Source organism: Natrix helvetica (assembly GCF_964273705.1).
Source record: "Natrix helvetica genome assembly, chromosome: 15".
Lineage (NCBI taxonomy): Eukaryota > Metazoa > Chordata > Lepidosauria > Squamata > Natricidae > Natrix > Natrix helvetica.
The window spans coordinates 10,424,908-10,448,258 of NC_138565.1; the positions used below are offsets into that span (position 1 = coordinate 10,424,908).

At 49.7% G+C, this 23,351-nt stretch overlaps 1 protein-coding gene across 1 annotated transcript in view; it reads right to left on the minus strand.

Moving 5' to 3' along the window:
• COL5A1 (collagen type V alpha 1 chain) overlaps nt 1-23,351 on the minus strand; it is a 207,323-nt gene that overhangs the window by 40,672 nt on the left and 143,300 nt on the right. The window contains exons 21-38 of the mRNA XM_081967084.1: nt 22,582-22,635; nt 18,915-18,959; nt 18,052-18,105; nt 15,523-15,567; nt 15,291-15,344; nt 15,080-15,133; nt 13,085-13,138; nt 11,257-11,364; nt 9,623-9,712; nt 9,479-9,532; nt 8,904-9,011; nt 5,724-5,831; nt 4,210-4,263; nt 2,994-3,047; nt 2,105-2,212; nt 473-526; nt 256-363; nt 76-129 (exon numbers count right to left, since the gene is read on the minus strand). Of these exons, the coding sequence (XP_081823210.1) occupies nt 76-129; nt 256-363; nt 473-526; nt 2,105-2,212; nt 2,994-3,047; nt 4,210-4,263; nt 5,724-5,831; nt 8,904-9,011; nt 9,479-9,532; nt 9,623-9,712; nt 11,257-11,364; nt 13,085-13,138; nt 15,080-15,133; nt 15,291-15,344; nt 15,523-15,567; nt 18,052-18,105; nt 18,915-18,959; nt 22,582-22,635 (1,260 nt within the window). The remainder of the gene's footprint in view (nt 1-75; nt 130-255; nt 364-472; nt 527-2,104; nt 2,213-2,993; nt 3,048-4,209; nt 4,264-5,723; nt 5,832-8,903; nt 9,012-9,478; nt 9,533-9,622; nt 9,713-11,256; nt 11,365-13,084; nt 13,139-15,079; nt 15,134-15,290; nt 15,345-15,522; nt 15,568-18,051; nt 18,106-18,914; nt 18,960-22,581; nt 22,636-23,351) is intronic.

Sequence of the window (23,351 nt, forward strand, 5' to 3'; positions counted from 1 at the left end):
GAGTACCAATTTTATTCCATTTCATCTCAATTCCAGACGGATACTTTTCTTTTAAAAAAAGGTTTTAAATCTTACTGGTGGTCCAGAGTCTCCGGGAAGGCCAGGTTGTCCTGATTCTCCAGGTTCTCCCTGCAAAAGAAAAAGACAACTCAGGTGCTACAGCTGTGATGGCGCAGTGGTTAGAGTGCAGAACTGCCGGCTACTTCTGCTGACTGCCGGCTCCTGCCTCCAAGATTCCCTGCAAAGCGGCATTACCTTTTCACCAACAGATCCTGGATTTCCAATCCCTCCTGCGGGACCTTGTGGCCCATCAGCTCCGGGAGATCCACCTGGGCCCCTGGGTCCGGGGGGACCTGGAGGACCCTTGGGGAAAGGAAAGGAAATACTCCTTCAACTGACGGAAAGACAAAGCTTTGGTCCAAAACACACACAGTAACATTAACATCTGAGAGAAAACAATTGACTTTATTACCATTTGGCCGACATCCCCAGTTTCTCCCTTGTCACCTGGAGGCCCAGGTAAGCCCTGTTGAAAGAATTAGAAAGCGTTGTTGTTGCTGTTTTGCTTTAGCTTTTGAAAAGATAAAACATTTCACTTGAAGAGACAAAGTGAAGGCAAGCTTGCTTTTTGAAAACACCACGGCTGTGTTTATACAACACATCTCACAAATCTGAGGGACCCACACGATGTGTGAAGCCAGGTGACCTAACCAGCCATCACAGGAGTTCTCTGCTGTCGCCAGGCAGCATGATAAGAAATTGTTGGTGTTGATCAGCTGTCAAACGATACCAAAGTGACGCCTGTTTCCCCACCTGGCTAAAAGATAAGAGGGCTCACAATCCCCCTTTGGTGATTCTGGGGGGCCAAATATTCTCCTGGAACTTCTATGACTGACTATGTCCTCCAGTTCATTGCCTGCGCCAGTTGCCTGGAAGGGCTTGGCCTTTGTTTACTACAAATTGTGGCTATCAAACTTATCCAATTAAACTTTGCCATCTTTTTGCAAATTCTACATTTGATCCTAGCTGGAAGGCTAAAAAATAGCCTCCTTATAATATTGCCATATTTTATTTAATAGCACAATTCAGCAGGGCCTTGCTAGAAACAGTGAGACTTAAATTTTTAATTAACCTTTATTTTCTTCATTCTACTTTTCATTGTACTTTACAGCATTCACCACTGAGCCGTGATGGTCCAGTGGTTAGAATGCAGTACTGCAGGCTCCTTCTGCTGACTGCAGTTTGGCAGTTCGAATCTCACCAGGCTCAAGGTTGACTCAGCCTTCCGTCCTTCCGAGGTGGGTAAAATGAGGCCTCGGATGGCTGGGGGGCAAGAGGCTGACTCTGTAAACCGCTTAGAGAGGGCTACAAAGCACTGAGAAGCAGCATATAAGTCTAAGTGCAATTGCTATTATTTTATTAATCTTATTTCCTGTGTATAACCACATATACCAAAATAAAGTGCTTTGACGAAATACTTGCACTTTGCAAATATTTCACACATTTTGCAAATAATGACAATAATGCTAATCATATGTGAAAGTTGTACGCTTCCAGATTCTCAGGAGTGCTCGGCTGCTCGCTTCGGACAAGAGATCAGAACAAAATCAATCAAACATGAAAAGGGAAGATAAAAGCTGGCAGGTGGGATGGAGAAGATAAGCCTCCCACTCTCCCACAGAAGCCCCGGGTGGAGAGCCAGGTCTTCGCAGCTCTTCTAAATAGCATTGGGGGGGGGGGTTCATATGGGGGGGGCAGGGAACCTCATTTCAGAGGCCATTTCACACATTTTGCAGATAATTCTCACATCCCACCCCAACCACCTATCCACCCCCATCACAAAGCTGGAACTCAACCTACAGAACGAGCAATCCAAGCTTTTAGATTTTTAGAGTCCTACAATCAAGCTCAAGTAATTTAGAGTAGTGCAAAGAGAACAGTTGACATGCACAAAAAGAAGAAGAAGAAGAAGAAGAAGAAGAAGAATTTGACATCCAGCTCAAAGGGCCATCCTGATTTCTCTGTTGTTTTTTTTATTTCGGCTGGAACCATCCAGTGCTCTAAATGATGGATCAATCCCAGACTGGTTCTCTTGGGCAGTTACCTGCAACCCAACTGGCCCTGGGGGGCCAGGAAATCCTCTTGGCCCTTCATCGCCCTTCTGTCCGAAAAGCCCTTGCTGTCCTCGTGGGCCGGGCTCCCCATCGGCTCCCTTGGGGGGAGAGAGAAAAGTTTACAGCTGAAGGTAACATTAAATGCTGTGAGTTCTTTGAATTTGACGCAGAAGGGAGACCGAGCTTTCCAATATGCATTGGGCCATCAAAGAATATAATAATTTAAGGAACTCAATTCTATGGAGTCTGCGGAGTTCCTTAAACCAAGCAATTCAACTTGAGGGGCCTTTTATTTGAAAAGTGTGATCTGTTTACGCTCCCAGAACTAGAACATTGCACTGGGAGCTACAAGGATATATAATAAGCAGTGGGGGAACCTAAGAGGAAATGAGACACAGGGAGAATCTTTCCTTTTTAGTTCAGATTAGATGTACCTAGTCGGAAGGGACCTTGTATGTCATCTAGTCCAACCCACCCACCCCACCCAAGCAGGAGACCTTACATCATTTCTGACAGATGCCAGCCCAGGGATGAGCTCTCACAACTTCTGATGGCAACTTCTGTTCCATGGGTTGATTGTTCTCATGGTCAGAAAATGTCTCCTTATTTCCAAGTTGAATCTCTCCTTGATCAGTTTCCATCCATTGTTCCTTGTATGGCTTTGAGGTTCCTTGCAGAATAGCTTGACCCCCAACTCCTCTCTGTGGCAGCCGCCCAAACATTGGAAGATGCTATCCTGTCTCCCCTGGTCCTTCTCTTCCCTAGACTAGCCATGCCTTTCTCTTCCTGCCTCCCGCTCCCTCTAAAGCCACGGAGTGATGGACTTTTTAGCTTATATTTTAAATGCAGATAATGTTTATGTACAGAAGGAATACTTACCGCTGGACCTGGTTGGCCAATTGGGCCCTGTGGACCAATAGGACCTGGTGGACCCTAGCAAGAAACAAAGACGTGTCTTCAAAGAAATGGCAAAACAGTTGAAATCCATCTAAGGAGACCAATGCAATGTGGAATGATACTCTCAAGGCACATTGATACCTGGATGGATTTGGCTAAATATGTATTCCCCCACACACACACTCAGGATTCTGCCAGAGCCCTCCAATCACAGTGACTCAGAGGGGAGGGCTAAAATATGGACCCTTGCCATTTAAAATCTTGCTGAAGAACAAGGCGCATCCCAATGAATATCCTCTATTGGGTGACTGAATGTCTCTCTTTGTTCGGCAGTGGTGGGATGGACCTCATTGCCACATTAAGATTGGTGTGGCTACACTAATTCCTGGAGCCTCTGAGGATGGAGAGGCTGGAAAAGGAACTTTGACTCATGAATGCTCGCACCCAGACAGCTCCGAATTCATAGCTGCCCATGAGAATTAGGAGAAGAGACGAGAATATAGAAGAGAAGAGAGTAAAGAGTAGAGAGTAGAGATAGAAGAGAAAATATAGAAGAGGAGAGGAGGGGAGAAGAGAATATAGAAGAGTAGAGAGTAGAGATAAGGTAGATAGAAGAGAATATAGAAAAGAAGAGAATACAGAGTAAAGAGTACAGAGTAGAGATAGAAGAGAAGAGAATATAGAAGAGGAGAGGAGAGCAGAAGAGAATATAGAAGAGTAGAGAGTAGAGATAAGGTAGAATGGAATGGAATGAAATGGAATGAAATGGAATGGAATGGAATAGAATAGAATAGAATAGAATAGAATAGAATAGAATAGAATAGAATTCTTTGTTGGCCAAGTGTGATTGGACACACAAGGAATTTGTCTTTGGTGCAGATGCTCTCAGTGTTACATAAAGAAAAATAAAATAGAATACATTCATCAAGAATCATAAGATACAACACTTAGTGATAGTCATGTTACTAATAAGCAATCAAATCATAGTAGGAAACAAATAAAACAATATAAATAGTAAAGGTACAAGCAACATGGTTATAGTCATAAGTGGGGAGAGATGGGTACTAGGAAGAGAAGAAGAATAGTAATACAGTCTTGTATAGTAACAGTAATACAGAAGGGATGCTGGGATGCCTAAGGACACGTTGGGGAGGGGGCACATCCTCCCTGGCCTCCCTGTGGGAAAGCCACAGCTCACCTGTTCTCCTTTGTCCCCTCTGCTTCCTTTCTGTCCTGGTTCACCAATTTCACCCTAATAAATGGAGAATACCATTCTGTAATGCAAGCAGAACTGTCACAACCAACGAGAACCTAAGCCAGGAAGAAGATTCCTGAATTTGTTCCATATCTTATACATTCTTAACAAATTAATAATGTTTGTTGGTTTGGTCTGATCCTTAAAAAATGAAGAATGAATACACCTCCGGGTAGATTTTTTTCCCCCAGGTCAAATCTGCACGTCTGGAAAAAAAACCATTGTAAAATTAAAATCATTTTGGTGTGTTGAGAAATCCCTTGGAGGAAAACCGTGCGTGAAACATGACCAGCATTGCAAAAGAAATGGTGCCTCAATAACATTTCTGCTTTTATTTTATTTTAGCCTTCCTAACACTAAGAGCAGCTGGAGCCCGAGAGAGGCTTTGGGGGATGACTGGACAAGCCACCCCTCCACGGGGCTTGGACTCCGAATTCTGCATTGTGAGAGCCTTACAATGAATGGCCTCAGGAGCCCCCATCAACTCTGGGATGTTGAATTCTCTTCCCATCAGGGAAAACTGCTTTACGCCCTGTAGCAGGACATTCGGCAAGGCCCCGGTGTAACCACTGAGCAGATTTGGGTCAAAGGGTGCCAATACGTGGAATGCCATCTTGTATTTCAGTTTATGGATAGACGTAGCCTTGGATCCTCAGCTGCCCTTTGAAAACGGCAGTTTCACTTGGAGGCAGAACTGTTCCGCCCTTAAGAGACCCCACATCGTCTTCTTCCTGGCGCATTGCAGATCACTGAATGCCACTTTGCGTGGTCAGCTGCGTCTCCAGGGCGCAGGCCCTTGGCTTGGATATCTGTGTTGATGATGTCTCTCTCGCCATCTCTGTTTTGAACGCCTGAGAGGTCTCCGGCCATTGACTTCTTCTTGGTAGGCAGTCTTGGCCACAGTGGAAGATGCTGCTCTCTGGACGTGCCCAATACCAGCAGAGCCGGCCTCGCCTCGTCTTCTCTGTAAGTGGTGCACCAAAGTAGTATCATTTGAGACGTGGTCAAGAAGGGAGATGCCCGATGTCCACCAGACCCTTCGCATTTCCATGGCACAGAGAGAGCTTCCGGTCCCTGTTGTTGCTGCCCAGCATTCAGGGCCACAGAGTGCAACAGGGCGGATGGTTGTCTTGTAGATCTTAGATTTAAGACGGGTTGGCATCCATCTGTCCCGTAACACACCACTGAGTTCTCATCAACGCATCCAGCCTGCATTCACCCTTGCCCGTCCTTCGCCACTGATGCCGCCATTGCCTTGGTGGTGGGATCCCAGACACCAAAGAACTTAAGATACCCCCAGTGTGGAGAAATAAAGATATACAGGAAACAGAAGAGCCGATTCTGAAGTAGGCACCGTTTCACTGCTGGCTCTTTGAAAGCATTGGCGTGCCAGGGCTTTTGTAGCCTTACATGCAAAGCAATCCAATCAATGGAAGGAAGCCAGAACTTTTGCCTACCTTGTCTCCATCTTCCCCTGGGGGGCCAACCGGGCCGGCAGGACCTGGAAGCCCAACTGGTCCCTGGATGCCGTCTCGTCCAGCCGGGCCTTGGGGGCCTTTCTCGCCCTAAGCCCAAGGAGAAAATCAAAGTCTTCTCAGCTACAACCCAGCATCCATCGGTCGTTTCTCAGGACAGGCGGTGTTATAAGGCCCTCTTTTCTTGGGATAATATGGGGATTATGAGCGGGACAAACCACAGAACTATGGGCTGGGGGGAATGGAGGCTCTGCCCCGTGGCCTGGCTGCAATAAACGTGGTTTCATTTGGGCTAAGGGAGCAGCCTTAAGCACAGCCCATCCTGAGCCCTGGGACTGAGGGACTTCTGGCAGGAAGCATTCCCTCTGCCAGATCCGGAGGTTGTGAACGGTTGTGAATGCAAAACGGTTGGGCTTTCATTGCGTCTCCTTCTTTCCAGAAGATCTCCTGAGCCAGACCCTCCTTTCAATTAGCTCAAGCCCCCTGCAGTGCTCCAGGAATCCAGGAAAGAGAGAGGGGGGATGGGGTCAGGAGACACTGCTGGGGTCTGACCCCCATGCCAGCCCTCCAGGGTAAGCCAGGAGGAAACAGGAACAGATGAACTAATTCTAGATGATTAAATCTGGAGGGCTGCAAATTTGAAACCCTCATCTAGGCAGGGAGCACAGATTTGGGCAGCATAAATCAGATCGGAAAGAATTTAATATCAATCCTGATGAAAATTTTAATAAGTTTTCCTGTTTACATTCCTTCATGTTATTTCAATAAATGTCGTGTCAGCCCTCCCGGCTAAACCAGAAAGGAAACGCAACCAGATGAGTGAATTCTGTGTTATTGGAAGGCTGCATGAGCAGACGTTGGGACGCTGTTTTTAACTGCTTGCTCCTTCAGGGCTGGTCCTTCCTTAGTTTCTTCCTCTGACTGGGGGGCTCATCCTGACCCTCTTGTCTGAAGGTTTCCTAGGCAGCCCCACTTCCCCCAGGGTCACCCATACATCCCATTTAGCAATAGCCCTTAGACTTACATACCGCTTTACACTGCTTTTACAGCCCTCTCTAAGCAATTTACAGAGTCGGCCTCTTGCCCCCCTACAATTTGGGTCCTCATTTTACCCACCTCAGAAGGACAAAAGGCTGAGTCAACCTTGAGCCTGGTGAGGTTCAAACTGCCAAATTGCAGGCAGCTGGCAGTCAGCAGAAGCAGCCTGCAGTACTGCACTCTGACCACTGTGCCACCATGGCTCTTCCTTCCTTCCTTCCTTCCTTCCTTCCTTCCTTCCTTCCTTCCTTCCTTCCTTCCTTCCTTCCTTCCTTCCCACTTAGCACTTATATCCCGCTTCACAGTGCTTTTACAGCCCTCTCTAAGAGGTTTGCAGAGTCAGCCTCTTGCCCCCAACAATCTGGGTCCTCATTTTACCCCCCTCGGAAGGACGGAGGGCTGAGTCAACCTGGAGGAGTGTCCTGTGCTGGTCTTCTGGCCACACAGAGATTCCCAAGGAGACTCAATGCCTCCTGCAAGACCAGCCACCCGGTGGCAGCCTTTCAGATCCCACCCAGCCAGTCCCTTCAACCACTGAATCCAAGGAGGGCAAACCTACCGAGCCCCATTCCTGTCTCATCGTCCCGGGAGGAAGGCCCCAGGGAATACGAGAGAGTGGTTGATGGGAGGGGAGGGGTTCTAGGAGAGCCCCTTCCTTCATCGTTGGCATCTGAGGCTGAGGGGGCTTCAGCAGAGCAGCAGCCCCCGTGCAATGCCAGGGCTGTAGGGCAAACCTCCCTCATGGAGCTCAAGGAGGAGATCATGGCGACAGGTCCAGCTGCAGATTTCAACCCCCCTCCCAGGGCATCAATCACAGGGTGGGGGAAGGGGGGTGCACAGATCCGTATCCGTGACCTGCCTGCTTAATGCAAACTCCTGAGGCTTCTCTCCTCTCCAGGGTCTGTGAAAGTGGTGGGAGGGGGAAGCAAAGGGCTGCTGGCTCCAGGAAGAGAGCAAGGAAGTCCCTTCTTCCAGGCAGAAAAAAGCAATGCGAGATTTGCTTTATTAGGTAAGTTCACAGCCCCCATTAATCCCATCCCTGTAACAAGGGCACTGCCTTCTTCCCTCCCCAGGTGCAGGTCTTAGGCCTTTGACCCTTGGCAGGGATGCCCTTCTGTCCATGGACCTGGCAGGGCTGCCTACCTGCTGGGTGCCGTTCTGGGCACAGAGAAACCATGACCAGGTGGGTCTCCTCTCTCTCCTCTCTCTCTCTCTTTCTGTATCTCCTCTCTCTGTCTCTCTCTCTCTGTCTCTCCTCTCTGTCTCTCCTCTCTGTCTCTCTCTTTCTTCTCTCTCTCTCCTCTCTCTCTCTTTCTGTATCTCTTCTCCCCCCTCTCCTCTCTCTGTCTCTCTCTTTCTTCTCTCTGTCTCTCTCTCTCCTCTCTCTTTCTTCTCTCTCTCTCTCTCTCCTCCCCCTCTCTTCTGTCTCTCTCCTCTCACTCTTTCTGTATCTCCTCTCCCGTCTCTCTCTCCCCCCCTCTCCTCTCTCTGTCTCTCTTTCTTCTCTCTGTCTCTCTCTCCTCTCTCTCTCCCCCTCTCTCTCCTCCCTCTCTCTTCTGTCTCTCTCCTCTCCCTCTTTCTGTATCTCCTTTCTCGTCTCTCTCTCGTCTCTCTCTTTCTTCTCTCTGTCTCTCTGTCTCTCTCCTCTCTCTTTCTGTATCTCCTCTCTCTGTCTCTCCCTCCCTCTCTCTCCTCTCTGTCTCTCCTCTCTGTCTCTCCCCTCTGCCTCTCTCTTTCTTCTCTCTCTCTCTTTCTGTATCTCCTCTCCCCCCTCTCCTCTCTCTGTCTCTCTCTTTCTTCTCCCTGTCTCTCTGTCTCTCTCCTCTCTCTCTCTTTCTGTATCTCCTCTCTCTGTCTCTCTCTCCTCTCTGTCTCTCTCTTTCTTCTCTCTGTCTCTCCTCTCTCTCTCTTTCTGTATCTCCTCTCTCTCCTGTCTCTGTCTCTATCTCCCTCTTTCTGTCTCTCCTCTCTGTCTCTCTTTGTTTCCTTTCTCTCTCTGTCTCTCTGTCTCTCTTTCTTCTCTCTGTCTCTCCTCTCTCTCTCTTTCTGTATCTCCTCTCTCTGTCTCTCTCTGTCTCCCCTCTCTCTCATACACACTCACACACAAACACACACACAACTTACCGGGGTCCCTTTCTCACCCGCAGGGCCAGTGGGCCCTTGGGGTCCAGGCCGTCCTGGCAGTCCAATTGGGCCAGCTGTTCCTGCAGGACCTCGCTCCCCTGGAGAGCCCTAAGAAGGAAGAAGGACGTTAGTGAAGGCTCTAGCAGAAGGCAAGCAGCCCAAGGAAGGGGGCTGAGTAGAGGGTGGGCCACGTGGGCTCCCAAGAGAAAAGGAGAGGATTGAGATGTAAGAGAAGGGACAAACACCAAAGGATGCACCCCCAAGAGCCACAGAAGCATCTGAAGAGGCTGCCAGGTGGGGACGGAGTAAGAGAGATTGAGAAACCTCTCAATGGTGGGAGAGGCCCTTGTGCCCCACTGAACCCGGGCAGGGAATGAGCTCCAAGGTCAGGTCCACATCTTCTCTGAAGCAGCAACGGCAGCTGGGCAGATGTGGGCAAGAAGGCAGCCCAGCCCACCTTCCAGGTGGAGGTTCCCAAAAGCGCCCCCTCCTCTTCCCCGGCTGCCTCTCCAGCCACCTGGGAGAAGCCCAAAGCCCCCCGACCCTCCGCCCAGCCAGAGAAAGGGGGTACTTACTGCTGGTCCAGGAGGCCCCGGTGGGCCTTCATTGCCCTTCAGCCCCACAGGTCCCTGCAGGGGAGGAAAGCAGCGTCACTCACTGGCAAAAGCATCTCAAAGACGACGGTGGTTGCAGGAGGGGGAGGAAAGCTCTCAACTCACAATTGGGCCGGGGAGTCCTCGGTCTCCGGCGAAGCCTCTGAATCCTGCTGGGCCATCTTTCCCGGGCAAACCGGCGGGGCCTGGGTCACCCTGCAAGCAGGACCGTGGGTCAGATTGCCAGGAAAACAAGCCCTCCCTCGTCCCTCAGGGCCAACCCAGGAGGAGGAGGAGGCTGCATGTAATGAATTCCGATGGTATCCAAGTCGGTTGTGATGACGTTTTACAAGATTTGATGTCAGAGGAGGCCTTGCTAGGAGAATGCCTTCACCTGTTCTGACCGAGGCTTCCCAAGAGCAGGACGCAAACTCCCGACAAATACCCCTTTTATTAATTTCCTGTGAATGCTGCTCATTCACATCCAGCAAAGTCTTTCAAGGGGGGATTAACGGTCACAGACTTTATCTGGCTTGGAGAACTGCCTGGCCGAGATCTGCAAAACTTGGCAAGGAGTCTCCAAACCAATTAAGCGAACTAACTGTCTCCTGCAAACTCCACGCCTCTTTCGCTCCTCTTTTATTTCCTCTGGGAGGGGCCATTCACCGTCCACCTGTGGCCTTACTCCCAAGTCGACCCCTGTTCTTTAGCTGTTTCCTTTGTCTGGCAACTCTGCGCATGCGCACACCAGGAACAGGCTCCAGCTGTTCGTCTGCCTCACTGATGCCTGACTCCGAAGGCAGCTGATAACTGGCATACGGCTCTGGCCCCCTCTCTGCCTCCGACACAGAGCCCTCATCCGAGCCTTCCCCAGACTCCAGGACTGGCCCAGGTTCCTCCCCAACCCTCCTCACTGTCTGAATCTGCTGCCAGCTCCAATGGCGGGCCACAACACTCCCCTCCAATTCTTTTGGTTGTCTTGTCTGAGATGAATGTAGATCTGAAAACAGATCTAACCCATAAAGGGAAACTGTCCTTGGGGGGAAGGGACTCTGCACTAGCTCAGGAGGCACCAGGTCCAGCACCTGCCCCCGATGCCTCAGAGCTTTTCCACTGCAAACCTGCGCATGGGAAAGGTTTGAGGCAGGGAAGCTGTGACAGCACTGGCACCATTTCTCCAGACACTGAGGGCTTTGCTTAGACTGGGGAAAGAGGTCATCAAGGCCATCCCATCCACCCCTGCCCAGCGCAGGGACTCTGTTTAAGCCCCCTGGGAGAGGCTCTGCCTGAAGACAGTCAGCACTGGAGATCCGCAGCCTCCCTGGGACATAAAATGTCCTCTTAAGAGCAAACCAACTACCATCATCTTCTTTTAATGACCCCATAATCCCTTGCGGGGTGGACTCTGGGCAACTGAATGGAGCTGAGAGTTTACTGGCCGGATGCCCTTCCTGTTGCCAATGCGGAGGTTTTTCCCCCAGCAGATATATTCTCACTGTGCCCAGAGAGAGGAATATCTGCCTCTACCTAGGATCGAACTCACAGCCTCCTGATTGTGAGGCGAGAGCGCCACCTCTAGGCCAGGGCACCACTCTTTAGAGCAGACCAACTAATATTCAGGAGTTCTTGTTCTACATTTTTCTCCACAAGACAGAGGAAGACCCTTCACTCTTAGATCCCTCCAGACGTCTAACTTTAACTTTCTCAAACGAAGCCCTTTGTCCACCCCGGGCGTCTTCTCGGTCCAATGGAGGTCATACCTTTGTTCCTTCTTTTCCAGCCAAGCCAGGAAGTCCCTGTTCACCTGGGGGCCCCGGAGGTCCCGGATGGCCACGTTCCCCCATCGGGCCTGTTTCTCCTGTGGGGCCCTGCAAGAAATGGGGAGGCAACTTCAGGACTGATAAACAGATACCCAAGTCCATCAAAAACAGGGAATCTGGGGGCATTTCGGGGGACGGAAGCTGGTGGCAAGCGGGGGGGGGGAGCCAGGAGGGGTTCACAAAGCTGTAATCAGAGAGAAGCAAGACCTCAGACTGATGGGGTCTTGACTGAAAGCAGCCAGTATGTTCGCCCCCCAAATCAAGGCTAATCCTATCAGTGTCTTTCCACCCCTTGAATCCTCTGTCTACTCAATCATCTAATTCCCATAACAAGATCCTGGTTGATCTACCAATGTGGTCTTCTTCCTAATGTTGGTTTGCAATCTGCCATGAACTGTCTATATTGGATCAGTTGTGCCCAACCTCTGCAGACTGGCCACCCAGCTGAGGGAGGGGAAGGGGGGAACCCGGCCCTGTGAGCAGCGCGCCTACGCACACAAGCACATGCAGCCGAGCTCTGCGCGCATGTCTATGCCGACCAGCCTACTGATCACGCAGCCCGCTTCCAAATAGGCCACGGCCTGGCAGTGGGCCACAGCTCAGGGGTTGGGGACTCCTGTATTAGATTAAAATGATCACTTTTTAATTATCTTTTTTTAGTAGGGTGGCTTTTATTGAGTTTTTTACTGTTCTGTAAAGATAAAAGGTTCCCTCGCAATTATGTGCTAGTCGTTCCCGACTCTAGGGGGCGGTGCTCATCTCCGTTTCAAAGCAGAAGAGCCAGCGCTGTCCGAAGACGTCACCGTGGTCCTGTGGCCGGCATGGCCAAATGCCGAAGGTGCACGGAACGCTGTTCCCTTCCCCCCAAAGGTGGTCCCTATTTTTCTACTTGCGTTTCACATACTTTCGAACTGCTAGGTTGGCAGAAGCTGGGACAAGGAACGGGAGCTCACTCTGTTACGCGGCCCTAGGGATTCGAACCGCTTGAACTGCGGACCTTCTGATCGACAAGCTCAGCGTCTTAGCCACTGAGCCACCCTTCTGTATTGTTGGTCAAAATCCTGTCAGCTTCCTTACAGCACCACAACACTGGAAAGGAGAGATTAAATGGACTCTCTCATCTTTTTCCCCCCTCCCACTGACCTCAACTCTGGTGTGGCCGCCCCAGAAGCCTCAGCTTGTTGCAGAAAAGCACGCATTCTTATACATTCTCAAAGACTGCGTAACACGGAAACACTTTACTCATTTCTCATTGGTTACCTTGAGGACAAAGCCTTATAAGGAGATGGGGGTCTTACTTCTCCTTTTGTTACAGGTATGGACTACGTGCCATTAACGAACTTTAATTGAACCTTGTGGTTTTGGACTTTTGGCATAGGGACATTTACTGGAACATGTTGTGGTTGAAGGCTGATGACATTTCCCTGTCCCTTGAAGCAAGCTTTTAACTGTCCCTTTTATGCCACGTCTTCATTCTTATATTTTAATCCATATTTTATTCTACTTTAAGCTCCTGCACCCTGAACTGTAATCCAGGGCAGTTTAGTAAATTGCACTAATTGCGTTTAGCATTTCCAAACATAATTAGCAGGCAGTAGACTTTTATACCTCAGAAAGCAGGCATGTTATTTACGCTCTGATACAAGATTTAAACTGTCATTAACCTGGCAGAGTTTCCAGGAATTAGAAAGTAATCAGAGAGACAACCGATCTCCTACAAAGCCAGAAAAAAAAGGAATTTTGACCAGAGAATCTGGAAATGACTCACCTGTGGACCAACAACACCTGGGGGCCCAGGTGGGCCCGTCTTCCCTTGGAAGCCCTGGGAAGAGAAGAAAGGGTCAATTGAAGGGCAATTCCCTTTTGGGAGAGGTGGCGGTTTATAAGCGCAAATAAAAGTAAAGTAAAAAAAACAGCCACAGACCATGGATGGAAACAAATAAAACGACAGGATCTCTTTGGCTAAGCTCACTTTCCAAGAAAGAAAGAAAGAAAGAAAGAAAGAAAGAAAGAAAGAAAGAAAGAAAGAAAGAAAGAAAGAAAGAAAGAAAGAAAGAAAGAAAGAAAGAAAGAGAAGGAAGGAAGGAAGGAAGGAAGGAAGGAAGGAAGGAAGGAAGGAAGGAAGGAAGGAAGGAAAGAAGGAAAGAGATACAAGCTGGATATTCAAAGGCCAGCCAAGAGGTTACCAAAGGCTTAAAGCAGTCACTGGAAGGGGTGAAGGTTGTCTGGGGAGAGCAGGGAGCTGCTTTATTACCAGTGAAGCTGCCCGTCTGCTTGGACAACCTCTGGCCAACTCATCCTGTCCTGGAGGAGCCAGGAGTCCCAGCTGACCTGGCTGGAGAGGGGCGACGGACAGCCTTGGTCCCCCAAAGGCAGCCAATGTTGCCAGATTCATTTGAAAATGACTTAGCTGGGCTTTCTACAGCCACAAGGAGGAAGGGCTGACAGTCCCTTGGAGCTCACAGACACGCCCTTCAGCCGGTCCCTCAACGTTCAAAGATCCAACTGTTTGGAAGGGGACATATAGCCAAAACAATGAATTTTCTCTTGGGAACCAAGGACGTTCTCACACCTGGTCGGAAGAAAGTGGGGTGATGCCAGCCCGTTCTGTGATTGGATGATGGGACTGATTGTTTCAAGAAAGTGGGAAAACTTTTTACTTTTAGTTAGGTGAAAACTGCGGGAGACTTTAGAGTCGGTTTTCACCAGGTATGTCCCAACATGATAATTCCGAAGAAAAGTATTCTTTGAGGAATCTACCTGCCTCAGAGTCTTGCTTGCTATGGATACATTACTTGGAACTCTGACAATAGGAGCCCCCTCCCACACAGGCTGAAGTCATGCTCTCCGGCTGGTCTGTGGGGAGGGGGAGGGGGAAGCTGAGTGGTTCAAGTGGCCCCACTTGAGAGAGAGCAGGCGGGGATCTCCCTCAACTCTAGAACCCGGTTGATCCTGGTTGAGGGAAGAAGCACAATCCCAGATCCCTCCAGGATCTCCTCTGATGGCTTTAGGCAGAGAGATTGCACGGCCGGTAGGATATGTGCTGATCAATACATCGAGTAGGATGTCAGCCGAGAAGTGTCTCTCTCCTGTTGCTCCCTTTCACAGATCAATCCCACACAATGCGCTCAGAGAAGAGCTGCCATATTGATTTCGGAAGCAGAAGAAGCACAAAGCATGCCAAGAAAAACGTGCTTGACACTTGACAAACTTTTGCGGTCAGGAAATGTTCGTGTCAGATGTCGCAAGATGTCGAAGGCTGGGAAAGGCTTACCTCAGACGTAAACATGTGTTGAATTTGGAGGATGTCACTGAGGGGAGCGGAGGCCCAACTTCAGCCATATTTCAACCACTGATTGAAGCTCTTTCTTCCCCCAATGTCTGCCCCACAAATCCTGAATGCAGCCTCCAACAGCTGCTATTGAATTGCCCCATTTCATTCCCAATGAAAGGAATGGCTATCCATATGCAGTGCATGTGTTAATTAATGCAATAAATTGCAAGTGAATTCAATCTAACTTTGCCCTTTTGGGCTCAAAAGAGGGTCACACACACACACACACACACCCCAGGGAGGAAAAAGTTCTTGGTTCAAAAATGGTATAGGTCCTCCTGCTTGAGCAGGGGGTTGGACTACATGGCCCCCAGGGTCCCTTCCAGCTCTATTCTGATTGATCGATTGATTGGACCTGCTTAGGCAAAATAAAGAGAGAAAATGCTCTTGCTAGATCAATAGAAATGATGAAAACCTCTAAGCACTGACCGTTTCCCCTCTCTGCCCGGGATGGCCTGGCAACCCATCTTTTCCTGGAGGTCCCTAAAGAAGGAAACAGGATCTTCAGTGAAAAGTATTCAAGGTAATGATGTCCTCACATTCAGGAGGACCAAATTCTGCACCGACTTTTCTTGCGGTCCATTTAAGCCCGGAGAGCCCTGGGCAAGCAGAGGCCAATCTGTCTCTTGGCCAAACTTACCGGAGGCCCTTTTGGTCCAGGAAAACCTGTTGGTCCTTGAGGCCCTGAAGGTCCCTTAGGAAGGAAGAGACAGAAGAGTTAATTAACTAAGAGAGCCATTCTCCTCCCTGAGCATCCGGCCAGGTTAATCCTTCTGCCTTGGCAGGACTGATGCCAGCCAAGAAGCCCCATCTTTCCACCGGAAGTACCAATCGTGGCACATCTGGTTCAGTTACAGCTGGCTTGATCTTACCCTTTCACCTGGAGGTCCTGGAGGTCCGTCCCCACCGGAATTGCCCTTGGAAGGCAAAAAAAAAAAAGGAGAATTAAAACAATGAATTATCAGTTGAGTATCAATACGCCATTCCACTCATCCTCGTCACTAAAAGGTTGAGACCGGCAGATGCTTAGAGTCGTTTGGGACAAGTTTATTCCTCGGCCCTTATTTCGGGGGCAAATTTCACCAGGTGGGGAGGTTGGCTGCAATGTCTGCAAAGGTCCAGCTTCACTAATACTCAGCCAGTGCCCCCTCCCCAGCAGAGTCCTGGCCTTGAGGCATCCCTTGCCAGAAAAATATTCACACAAGAGCAGGGAAAGGGAGGGTAACCTGCACCCCCACCCTACAACAAAACATTGGGGCCAGCATGATTTGGGGTCAAGATCCCCTGCCTCTGAGGGTCATGTCTTCAGCTCTTCCTTTGGCTTCTGCTACTCCAGAGCTGCCCATCGCTCGGAAAGTTGTCATCGTGTGCTCAGCTCCACAATGGCATCAGCTCATAGGGTTGTAAACTTTTTCAGGCCAAGGGACCATTCATTTTTTATAAAATGCCTCCCAGAAGCCTTGCTGCTGCTTCTCAGACCCTGGCAGGACAATGAGCCTGGACTTGGTTCCTGGGAATGCCCAGCTGTGGCGGAGCAAACTTTCCCCCCCCCCTCAGGGAATTCCATCCAGTTCCCATGGAGTCCCGGGATTCTGCAGAGCACTGCTTGAGAGACTCTGGGGGAGCAGAAGGAAGCAGCCCCCACCCCAAATAGGATGGTGTTTATTTATAAGATTCCTTTACCACTCATTTCATATTGAACCACTCTGGGCAGCTTACCCCCCCCCCCCAAAAAAAAAAGTATCCCACAACCCTCAAATCAGGAAAGGGAATCCAATTGTGATGTTTGGAGTTGTCATGGGGAAGTCCTCTAGAGCAGTGTTTCCCAACCTTGGCAACTTGAAGATGTCCAGACTTCAATTCCCAGAATTCCCCAGCCAGCAATGCTGGCTGGGGAATTCTGGGAGTTGAAGTCCGGACATCTTCAAGTTGCCAAGGTTGGGAAACACTGCTCTAGAGCAAGGGTCTCCAACCTTGGCTACTTTAAGACTTGTGGACTTCAACTCCCAGAATTCCTCATCTAGGAATTGGCTGAGGAATTCTGGGAAATGAAGTCCACAAGTCTTAAAGTTGCCAAGGTTGGAGACCCCTGCTCTAAAGAAGAGGGGGCCAAGCTATTCTCCAAAGCATCAGAAAGCAGGACAAGAAACAATGGTTGGAAACTAATCAAGGAGAGAAGCAACCTGGAATGAAGGAGAAACTTCCTAACAGGGAGAACAATGAACCAGTGGAACAGCTCGCCTCCAGAAATTGTGGAGGTTTTTAGAGAAGAAACTATTTCATTTGTCTGAAATGGTATAGGCTCTCCTGCTTGAGCAGGGGGCTGGACTAGAAGACCTCCGAGGTCCCTTCCAGCTCATTCTATCCTATTCTATTTTCAAGGTCAGCCGTATTTCCCAGGGAGAAGCAGAGTGGAGTTTTCTGAGCCCCTGCAGGATGCCTCTCACCCTCAGCCCACCCACCCAATATAACAGACAAGGCTTGTCTATCCCTGCTCTCCCCTTCCCTTCTAAGCAGAGGGAAAAAACAGGCGTTTTGGTTGATTAGGAGAGAAAACCCTGTGAACTGAAAGCTTATTTTCGGGGGGGCGGGTGGGGGACAATCCACCCATGGAACAGAAGTTGCCTTCAGAAGTTGTGGGGGCGCTCCATCACTGGAGGCTTTCAGGAAGAGACTGGACTGCCATTTATCCGGAATGGTTTAGACTCTCCTGCTTGTGCAGGGAGTTGGAATGGATGACCTCTAAGGGTCCCTTCCAACTCTGCTATTCTATATTCTATGATTAAGGTCTCTGCCAAGACCCAATATTTACATAAGCAGGGCAGCCTGGTAAGAACGTGGGGAGTCACTGGGTGCTGGGCAACATATACATTTAATAATAAGTTACGGTCGGTTGCAGAGTCAGCCAAATGCTTAGACTGGATTTGGTATTTTTATCCAGTTATCCCTCCAAAGGACCCGGGATAGGCAGATGCTCCTCGAGGGGATTAAAAGGACTCTTGGAGGATGTAAACTCTTTCTGAGCAAAGCTGCCTTTTGCAATTGACTGATGGCGGTTTTGTCAATGCCCCTGGTGGCCTTCCAGTGGAGCTCCCCATGTTTTGGGATTGCACCCAAGGTGCATGTCACTATTAATGCTTCCTTGGCTTTCTTTTGCCACAGTCGTTCCACTTGTAGCTCTTTGTATTTTGTAAGTTTCCCCCAGTTCCTTCTCTTCTCTTCTGCTGCCTCCCAAGTTATTATGACATTGAAACCCTCCCAATCCAAGCTAAAATGACCAGCAATGGGGGAAACACCTTCTCCAAGCCGAGTCGCCCTCCCTCAGCCTCCCTCTGCAAGACCAGGGAAGTTCAGGACTGGCCCCGGCAGTGAACCAGGGAGTTAAGAAGGCTTTTGAGTACCTTTGGACCAGGCTTCCCAGTGATGCCTCGCTGGCCGCGTTCTCCTCGGGGGCCCTTGAGAAGAGACAAGGAGAAGGTGAGGGTCAGCGTGGAAGGAGGAGGAAATGGGAGGCATTCAACAGCTCTTTCCTTCCAAAGTTGACATGCCCTTGGCCTCCTTTTGTGACATTCGGCTTAACATGGAGTGTATAAGTCTGAATATATATATTTTATGCATATAAACATGAGAAAAGTGAGAACCAACAACCCATGGAACAGAAGTTGCCTTCAGAAGTTGTGGGAGCTTCACCGCTGGAAGCTTTCAAGAAGAGATTGGACTGTCAGAAAGGGTGCAGGATCTCTTGCTTGAAGGGGGGGTTGGGGGTTGGAATAGATGACCTCCAAGGTCCCTTCCAACTCTGTTAATCTGCTAAATTTGGGCTAAAGCTTTCAAGAAGAGACTGGACTGCCATCTGTCAGAAATGGTGTAGGCTCTCCCGCTTGGCTGGGGGCGTTGGACCAGATGACCTCCAAGCTCCCTTCCAACTCTCTTATTCTGTTATTCTATTTTTGTAGGCAATATTCTCTCATGCAATTTCTGGGCTTATGCCATTCCTGCCCATTCTAACCCAACGTGCCCTCTCCTAGTTCCTTCCTTCAGGCGTGTATTGCCAGATTGGGAACTCCCTTTGTAGCTGTGCCATTTCTACATTCTGCAAAGAGTCAGGAATTCGAAGTGGGCAGGTTCCCTTTAAAAAGTGACCTATGAATCTTTGTCGTCTCCCCCACCCCCTGCTGACCACAGCCGTCGACATGATTCAGGCCGCCTGGGGCGTCAGGCAGAAATCCTGGAGCCAGGAGGAGGGGAATGGAATGGCTCTTACCGTGGGACCTCGCTGTCCTCTTGGTCCTGGTTTTCCAGCGGTGCCCTGTGAGCAGAGAGAGAAAGTAGCTGGGAACCTGCCTAAGACAGGACTACAACTCCGCTCATCCAGTGCCTTAAATCCAGGTAGTCCTTGACTTACAACCACAATGGAGCCCCAAATTCCTGTTGCTAAGTGAGACGTGTGTTAAGTGAGTTTTGCCCCATTTTACGACTTTTCTTGCCACGCTTGTTAAGTGAATCCCAATCAGTAACCTGGTTGTTAAGTGAATCCCAATCAGTAACCTGGTTGTTAAGTGAATCCCAATCAGTAACCTGGTTGTTAAGTGAATCCCAATCAGTAACCTGGTTGTTAAGTGAATCCCAATCAGTAACCTGGTTGTTAAGTGAATCCCAATTAGTAACCTGGTTGTTAAGTGAATCTGGCTTCCTCGTGCGCTTGGCTTGTCAGAGAACGTCGCAAAAGGGGATCGCGTGACCTTGGGAGGCAGCAACGGTCATAAGTATGGACCAGTCGCTAAGCATCTGAATTTTGATCCCATGATCATGCGAAGCTGCTAAGGTTGTAACTGTGAAAACAATGGTCGTAAGTCACATTTTTTTCAGTGCCGTTGTAACTTTGAACGGTCAGTAAATGAACTGCTGTAAGTTGAAATACCAGACCGAGCCAGCTGTGAAACTTCATTCCATTTTCCCAGCATTTAATTTAACTCCCTCACTTTGATGTGGCTGACCCCTTTGGCCTGCCCCACAGCCAGGAACCTAACTCCTACGTTAGACCGATCACTTCATGTTGGTGTTGTGACCTGCCAGTGACCAGCAGAGCTGGTGGCAGATTCGGACAGTGAGGAGGTTGGGGAGGAAGATGGGCCAGTCCTGGAGTCTGGGGAAGGCTCTGATGAGGACTCTGTGTCGGAGGCAGAGAGGGGGCCAGAGCCCTCCAACAGTGCAGTGCGAGCTGCACTGGCTACCTGTGGCTTTCCGGGTGCGTTTCAAGGTGTTGGTTATCATCTTTAAAGCGCTCCATGGCACAGGACCTAGTTATTTGCGGGATCGTATCCTGCCCCATACATCCCTTCGGCCGATTCGCTCTCACAAAGAGGGACTCCTCCGGGTGCCGTCCACTAGGCAATGCCAGTGGGCGACGCCCAGGAGTAGGGCCTTCTCTGTGATGGGCCCGACCCTCTGGAATGACCTCCCCCCGGATATCAGAACTACCACCGACCTCCGCTCCTTCCGTAAGAAGCTTAAAACCCACCTGTTCAATTTAGCCGGCCTGGCCTAATTCCAGTTTTAGTCCCTCAAGCCTGCATTTTTAAATTTTTAGGGGTACGCTTTTTAGTTGATTTTAACTTTTACCATTCTGTACAGCTGTATTAGGTTTAATTCGTTTTTAAGGGTATAGGGTATTTATCTTTTGTATCTGTTTTTAATGAGACGCCTGTACACCGCCCCGAGTCCCTTCGGGGAGAGGGGGCGGTCTATAAAGCTTGAAAAATAAATAAATAAATAAACAGTTATCAGCTGCCTTCGGAGTTGGATATCAGTGGGGCAGAAGAACAGCTGGAGCCTGTTCCTAATGTGTGCATGCACAGAGTTGCCAGGAGAAGGGAACAGCTAAGGAACAAGGGCCGACTCGGGAGTAAAAGCACAGGTGGGCAGTGAATGGCCCCTCCCATGGGATTAAAAGAGGAGCGAAAGGGGAGGGGAGTTTGCAGGAGACAATCAGTTCCATTCATTCGGGTGAAGATCTGTTCCTGTCTTCTTGCAAAGTAATTGCTGCTACAGCATGGAGTTTGGAAGATATTTGGCAGCTCTCCAAGCCTGATAAGGTCTGTGGTTGCAAATTCACCCTTGAAAGACTGTTTGCCGAATGTGAATGAGAGGAATTCACATTAGCTGAATAAAAAGGGGGGGGGCCTGCTCCGTGATTTGGTGAAAACTAGGTCAGGACAGTTAGCTTGGTTGCAGCCAGTCTCCCAATATCCCCCCACCCTCCTCACAACGGGTGGAAGAGACCCTGCGTGGCTCAGGTTCAAGAAACGAAAACTAGGCAGCCGGGGGGGGGGGGGGGGGGATTATGGGGCATGGAAGAAGGAAGCAAACGCAGCCTTGCCTCCTCTGTTCTCAAGCCCTGTCAGTGAAGTCGAGGCAGCAAAGCCTTAACAGGCTGCAAAACTATTTATATCTCCAGCAGTCCTGCCAGGAAGGCCTGTTCGAGGCAATCTGTATTTAAATGAGATGGACAAAAGGAACTTTGATGCGGCTCCTGCTCTAACCGAATATTTACTGTCAGAACGTAGATTTGCTCTGCAGGCGATAATTGCGCAAGCCTTTGATCTTGCTTGATAAGAACAGCCTCCCTCCGGAAGTGGTGGGTCTCTTCATCCCTGGAGGGTTTACAAGAAGAGAATGGGCAGCCCCCTACTCTGCAATGGCATAGGGCAGGGGTGTCCAAACTTGGGAACTTTAAGACTTGTGGACTTCAACTCCCAGAATTCCCCAGCCAGCTTCCCCAGCTTGGCTGGGGAATTCTGGGAGTTGAAGTCCACAAGTCTTAAAAGTTCCCAAGTTTGGACACCCCTGGCATAGCGTCTCCTGCTTGAGCCCCTATGGAGTAGAAGACCTCCAACGTCCCTTTCAACTCTGTTGTTCCGATTCTGATTTTATTTTTGGGGGCCTTTAATGATCACGTAATCATTGGGGTGGATTCAGGGCAACTGAATGGAGCTAGCAGAGTGTTTACTGGCCAGATGCCCTTCCTGTCGCCAATGTGGAGTTCATGGCAGATATATTCCCATTGTGCCCAGAGAGAGAAATATCTGCCTCTACCTAGGATTGAACTTACAGCCTCCGGATTGTGAGGAGAGAGCTCCCCCTCTAGGCCACCGCCCCACTCAGGTCTGATTTTCCCTAATTGCCAGGAATAGCCAGCTCTTGCTTAGAGGACCAGGAAGACAACATCTCTTCCCAAAACCACCAGACGTGGCCAGTTTGGGTGCATCTTGCTCCTCATCATTCTTACACCCTCCGCTCTGCCCATCCCATCCTGGGGCACTTCTGGGCACTGGTGAAACTTGACCTTATCCTGAATATGTTCTTACTGATCTTTTTTTTTTCCTGTCAAAGTTGTTAATATTCTGGAACAAACTATTCAGTCTTGCAAACTTGGCCAGCTATCCCTCCAGCAGATTCTGACATTGATTCATTCTGACGCACGAAGACAAGGTGTTTTTATCGCAGGAGTTAAAGAGAAAGGAAAAAAGGGAGCGAATGCTGAGATTCTGCAGTGGAATCCGAGTCTATTTCAGGGGTGGGACTTCCAGATGGGGTGGCCTCTGTCATGAAGCCTGGGAGACCCTCTGCAGACCCTTGTGGGGCTCTCTGAAGCCCTGGGGACTTTTGCACCCAGCAGCTGTGGCTGAGTTACCCTTTCCCCCTTTGGAAGCATTAACCAGAAGGAAGAACTCTTTTAATGAAATGAGTTTTGTGTGGATTCTGCTTCTTGTTTCGTTTTGTTTTGTGGAGGCAAATCTACGCCGTGTCTCAACTCCTCCGTAGCCTGTCTTCGAGGCCAGAAATAATCATGGCAGAAAATGTTACAATCCGGCGAGCAACGGCCAGTGGAAGAGATTTCCAGGACGCCCCAGACAAAGTCCCTCTCTTACCCTTCCTCCTTTCTCTCCGTTGGCTCCCAGGAACCCTGGAAATCCAATGGAACCCTAGAGAAAAAGGAAGCAGAGGAGAAAGGAGATGGAGACGCAACTGGAGGGGACAATAAGAGTAACAACATGGCAGTTGGATAACTCCGTTCCCTAGAACCACAGTTAGCTCTTTAGGGTGGATGGTTCAAAACAGAACTCCCAGATTAAACAACAGACATCCTTGGCTCTTGAACCTCATGCCTGGAAGGAAGAAATACTTCGATGCCCGGCCCTCCTTCCATCCCCTGTGTTGTGGCCTGCTATGGGCCAGGGGAGCTGGCAGCAGATTCGGACAGTGAGGAGGTTGGGAAGGATCCTGGGCCAGTCCTGGAGTCTGGGGAAGGCTCTGTGTCGGAGGCAGTTATCAGTTGCCTTCAGAGTCAGAGATCAGTGAGGCAGAAGAACAGCTGGAGCCTCTTCCCAGTATGTGCATATGCCAGACGAAAGGAGCAGCTAAGGAACTGCCATCAAGGGCAAAGCCCCCCCCCCTTTCTGGACCCCCATGCCCAACATGGGCTCCTTTGCACTGACTGCAGGACTACATTGGGGGGGGGGGATTAGTGGGAGGGGGGAGATTATTGGCTGTCAGTTCTGGGCCATCCCATTTTGCCAGGCAAAGCCAGGGGGAATGGCGAGAGCAGCCAAGAAAGCAGCAAAGGAGACTGCGGCCCATGTGCCTGGACTTGCAGGACAACCAAGGCCCATGCTGCCGAGCAAAGGCTGGGGCTCGGGGG